This window comes from Chiroxiphia lanceolata, assembly GCF_009829145.1.
Source record: "Chiroxiphia lanceolata isolate bChiLan1 chromosome W unlocalized genomic scaffold, bChiLan1.pri scaffold_60_arrow_ctg1, whole genome shotgun sequence".
In the NCBI taxonomy this organism is placed as follows: domain Eukaryota; kingdom Metazoa; phylum Chordata; class Aves; order Passeriformes; family Pipridae; genus Chiroxiphia; species Chiroxiphia lanceolata.
Genome location: NW_022476506.1, coordinates 32,971 through 37,569, shown reverse-complemented (window position 1 = coordinate 37,569; position 4,599 = coordinate 32,971). Strand labels below are relative to the sequence as shown.

The following is a 4,599-nucleotide window of genomic DNA, read 5'->3' as shown; positions in this document are numbered from 1 at the left end:
CCCTCCCCTTCCCCCCCCCCCGTCTACCTCTCAGGCCCCGCCGCCATCTTGGCCGTCCCTAGGGCGCCACTTCCGGCGTCGCTGCCTTGCGTCACTTCCGGTTCCGGCGGCGGCGCTGAGGGCGCTCGGGAGGTACCGGGGGGAGTTTGGGGGGTCCCGGGAGGTTCTGAGGGGTCCGGGGGGTTCAGGAGGTACCGGAGGGGGGCTGGGGGGTCCCGAGAGGGGCTTTGAGGGGTCCCGGAGTGGGGTTGGGGAGCTCGGGAAGGGTCAGGAGGCACCGGAGGGGCTCGGGGTCCCGGGAAGGTGTTTGGGGGGTCCTGGAGGGTTCTGAGGGGTCCGAGGAGTCCGGGGGGGGGGGTGTTGGGGGTCTTTGGGGGGTCCCGGAGGGTTCTGAGGGTTCTTTTTCCCCCTTCCCCCCCTTATTTTCCCTTTCTCCCTTTTTTCTCCCTTTTCCTCTTCCTTTTATTTCTTTTTCTTTCCCTGTTTTTCCTTTTTCTCCCCTTTTTCTCCCATTTTCCCCTTTTTTCCCCTTCTTTTCTATTTCTTCTGTCTGTCTTTTCCCCTTTCTTTTTCTTTCTTTTCTCTTTTCCCCGTTCTTTCCCTCTTCTTTTTTTCCTTCTTTTTTCCTTTTTTCTTCTTTTTTCTTCTTTCCCCTTTCTTTTCTCGTCTTCTCCCCATCTTTCCCTTTTCTTTTCCCTTTCTTCTGCTTTCTTTCCTCTTTTCTCTTTCTTTTTCCTTCTTTTCCTCCATTTTTCGTCTTTCTTTTCCATTTCTCTTCCGTGTTTTTTTACCTTTCTCTTCTCTTCGTTTTCCCTTTTTTTCTCGTGCTTTTCCCCCTTCATTTTCCCCTTTTTTTCTTCTTTTTTTCCTCCTTTTTTGCTTTTTCCTTTCCCTTTTTCTCTTCCTTTTTTCCTTTATTTTTCCTTCTTTTCCCCTTGTTATTCCCTTTTTTCTTTCCCTTTTTTCTTTCTCTTTTTTCTCCCCCTTTTTCTCCCTCTTTTTCTCCCCCTTTTCCTCCCCTTTTTTTCCTTCATTTTTCCTTCTTTTTTTCTCCGTTTTCCCTTGTTTTTCCCTTTTTTCTTTCTCTTTTTCTCCCTCTTTTTCTCCCCTTTTCCCCTTGTTTTTCCCTTTTTTCTTTCTCTTTTTCTCCCTCTTTTTCTCCCCTTTTTTCCTTCATTTTTCCTTCTTTTTTCTTCTCTTTTCCTCCTTTTTTCCTTTTTTTCTTCCCCTTTTTCCCCTTTGTTTTCCATTTCTCTTCCTTGTTTTTTTACCTTTCTCTTCTCTTTGTTTCCCCTTTTTTTTCCTTGCACTTTTTTCCTTAATTTTTCCTTATTTTTCTTCTCTTTTCCTTCTTTTTTGCTCTTTCCTTTCTCTTTTTTCCTCCCCCTTTTCCCTTCATTTTTCCTTTTTTTCACCTCCTTTTCCACTTTTTTTCTTTCCCTTTTTTTCTCCCATTTCCCTCCCCCTTTTTTTTTTCCCCTTTTCTGTCCCCTTTTCCTCCCCTTTTCCCAATTTCCCCCCCTTCCTTCCCAGTTTTCCCAGGATGATCGAGGTTGTCTGTAACGACCGGCTGGGGAAGAAGGTTCGGGTCAAGTGCAAGTATCCCACTCTGGGGGGGGGTTGGGGGGTCTGGGGGGCTCAGGGGGCTCTGGGGGGCTCAGGGGGGTTTGGGGGGGTTCGGGGGGTGCTCCCTGTGCCCCCTTTCTTTCCTTGACCCCCCCCAGCCCCGAGGATTCCATCCGGGACCTGAAGAAGTTGATCGCGGCGCAGACGGGCACCCGCTGGGACAAGATCGTGCTCAAGAAATGGTGAGGGGGGCACGGGGGGGGCACCCGGGGGGCTCCTGGGGCTGTGGGGGGGCACCCAGGGGGGCTGGGGGGGGCACCCTGGGATGGGGGGGCACAGGGGGGGCACCTGGGGCTGGGGGGGCACACAGGGGGTTACCCTGGGATTCAGGGGGGTGAGGGGTTCACAGGGGTTTAGGGGGGGATGGGGGGCACCCAGGGGGGCTGGGGGGGGCCCCTGGGATGGGGGGGCTGGGGGGGGCACAGAGAGGGCTGGAGGTGGCACCTGGGATAGGGGGGCACATGGGGGGGTACCCTGGGATTCAGGGGGGTGAGGGGTTCACAGGGGTTTAGGGGGGAATGGGGGACAGTCGGGGGGCTCCTGGGGCTGGGGGGGCACCCAGGGGGGCTGAGGGGGGGGGGGCACCCCTGTGTTGGGGGGGGGGCAATTTTGGGGGGCAGGGTGGGCACAGGGGGCACCGCGGGTGGTTGGGGTGGGGCAGGGGGACACCTCAGGGCTTGGGGGGGTCTGAGGGGGGCACAGGGGCCCCCCCAGAGTTTGGGGGGGGAACATGGGCACCCCCAGAGTTTTGGGGGGGGGCACAGGGGCACCCCCAGAGTTTTGGGGGGGGCACAGGGGCACCCCCAGAGTTTTGGGGGGAGGGTTACAGGGACACCCCAAGGGCTTTTGGGGTGGGGGGGCACAGGGGGATTAGGGGGGGTTGGGATGGGGGTGGCATGATCCCAGGATTTTGGGGAGTGGATGACCTGCCCTGTACCCCTCCCCCCCTCAGGTACACCATCTTCAAGGACCACGTGACCCTCGGGGACTGTATCCTCACTAGGGGTGGGGTGGCCCCAAAACACACCCCCCCAAAATCCACCCACCCCCCTAAACCTCCTGAGCCCCCCAACCTCCCCCCAAAATCCATTGAACCCCCCAAACCCAACAGACCCCCTCCCGAAATCCCACTGACCCCCCCCCAAACCCCTCCACCCCCCCCAGAATTCACCCACCCCCCAAAGGCCCCTGACCCCTCCAAAATCCCTGAAAACCCCCCAAAATCCACTGACCACCCCCAAAACCCCACAACCCCCCAAATCCACTGACCCCCCCAAACCCCCTGAAAACCCCCCAATCCCTCCAAAACCCCACAACCTTCCAGAATTCACTGACCCCCCAATTCCACTGACCCCCCAAACCCCTCTGACTGCCCCCAAAACCCCACAACCCCCCAAAATCTACTGACCCTCCCCAGCCCCCCAAAACCTCCTGACACCCCAAAATCCACCGACCTTCCCCCCCCAGGTCTCCCAATCCCCTTTTCCTTGACGGCGGCTCCAGATGAGATCCATGACGGGATGAACCTGGAGCTCTACTACCAGTAGCAGCTCCCAGTTCCTCCCAGTTCCCTCCCAGTCCCTCCCAGTCCTTCCCAGTGCCCTCCCAGTCCCTCCCAGTCCACGATGGGATGATCCTGGAGTTCTACTACCAGTAGCAGCTCCCAGTCTCTCCCAGTACCCCCCAGTCCCTCCCAGTCCAATACTGGATGAACCTGGAGCTCTGGCACCTCCCAGTGCCCTCCCAGTGCCTCCCAGTTCTCTCCCAGTGCCTCCCAGTCCACAGTGGGATGAATCTGGAGCTCTGGCACTGCCCAGTTCTCTCCCAGTCCCTCCCAGTTCACCCTGGATGAACCTGAGGCTCTACAACCAGTCACAGCTGCGGCACCTCCCAGTGCCCTCCCAGTCCCTCCCAGTTCTCTCCCAGTGCCTCCCAGTCCCATTCCCGCCGACGCCGCCGTTCCCGTTCCCACCGTTTGTACCAATAAAGGTGTTTTTGGGGTCTCCGCGTGTTGGGGGGACCTCAGGAAAACTGGGATGGGGCAGAAAAACTGGGAGATGGAGTGGGAAAACAGGGAATGGGGCAGGAAAACTGGGAGTAGGAAAGCAGGGAACAGAGCACAAAAACTGGGGATGGCGTGGGAAAACTGGGAATGGGGTGGGAAAACGGGATGGGACGGGAAAACTGGGAATGGGGCAAGAAAATAAATGGAATGGGGCAGGAAAACAAATTGGGAATGTGGCAGGAAAACACTCTGGAATCCATCCCTGCAGGAGGAGCTTGGAGATCTCTTCCCAAGTCCAGCCATTCCAGGATTCCAGGAGGGACAGGGAAGGTTTAAAGGGGGGTTTTATTCCGTTAATAATGAACCGAGTTCCCAGAGATATTCCCAAAAGAAATTCCCACGGTGAGGGGGAAAATCCCCTCAGGAACACGGGGCCTTGGTGGCGGGAGATTGGGATTCTTTTTATTGGGATATTGGGGTGTTTCTGTCGGGATATCGGGATTTTATGTTGGGATATTGTTTTTTTTTTTAATCGGGATGATTTTATTGGGATATCGAGGTGTTTCTGTGGAGATATTGGAGCGTTTGGGGATATTGGGATATTTTAATGGAGGCATCAGATGTTTTTATCAGAACATCGGGATGTTTCTGTGGAGATAGTGGGATGTGATGTCGGGATATTGGGATGTGGGTACCGGGATGTTTTTATTGGCATTCGGGGGGGAGGGGGGGGGTTATCGGGATATCTCAGTGTTTCTGTCGGGATATCGGGGTGTTCGTGTCTGACCTGCACAGGTGTAACTGAGCCCGGCCACGGCTTTGTCCAGCCCGGAGCTGTTTATCGGGATAAACCCCCCGATTTCTGGGACTCTCTGGGATAAAGGCCGGGGAGGGGCTCTGGGCGCGGCTCCAATCGGGCGCTGCGCGGGGCAGCCCCGTCGCTATGGCAACGGGAGGGGCCTTCCACG

General features: G+C 56.2%; 1 protein-coding gene across 2 annotated transcripts; it reads left to right on the top strand.

Moving 5' to 3' along the window:
* The first annotated feature begins 60 nt into the window (after window positions 1-60).
* On the top strand, window positions 61-3,468 carry UBL5 (ubiquitin like 5). Of its 2 annotated transcripts, XR_004354907.1 has the most exons (6): window positions 62-132; window positions 1,534-1,599; window positions 1,725-1,808; window positions 2,579-2,616; window positions 3,130-3,254; window positions 3,333-3,468. XR_004354907.1 is itself a non-coding variant. In XM_032677224.1 (5 exons), the coding sequence occupies exons 2-5, from the start codon at window positions 1,544-1,546 to the stop codon at window positions 3,171-3,173; spliced, it is 222 nt and encodes a 73-aa protein (XP_032533115.1). In that variant the 5' UTR covers window positions 61-132; window positions 1,534-1,543; the 3' UTR covers window positions 3,174-3,230. The 2 variants fall into 2 exon arrangements, 1 of the variants encoding a protein (XP_032533115.1); XM_032677224.1 differs by lacking the exon at window positions 3,333-3,468 and having other exon boundaries at window positions 61-132; window positions 3,130-3,230.
* The last annotated feature ends 1,131 nt before the right edge of the window (window positions 3,469-4,599 follow it).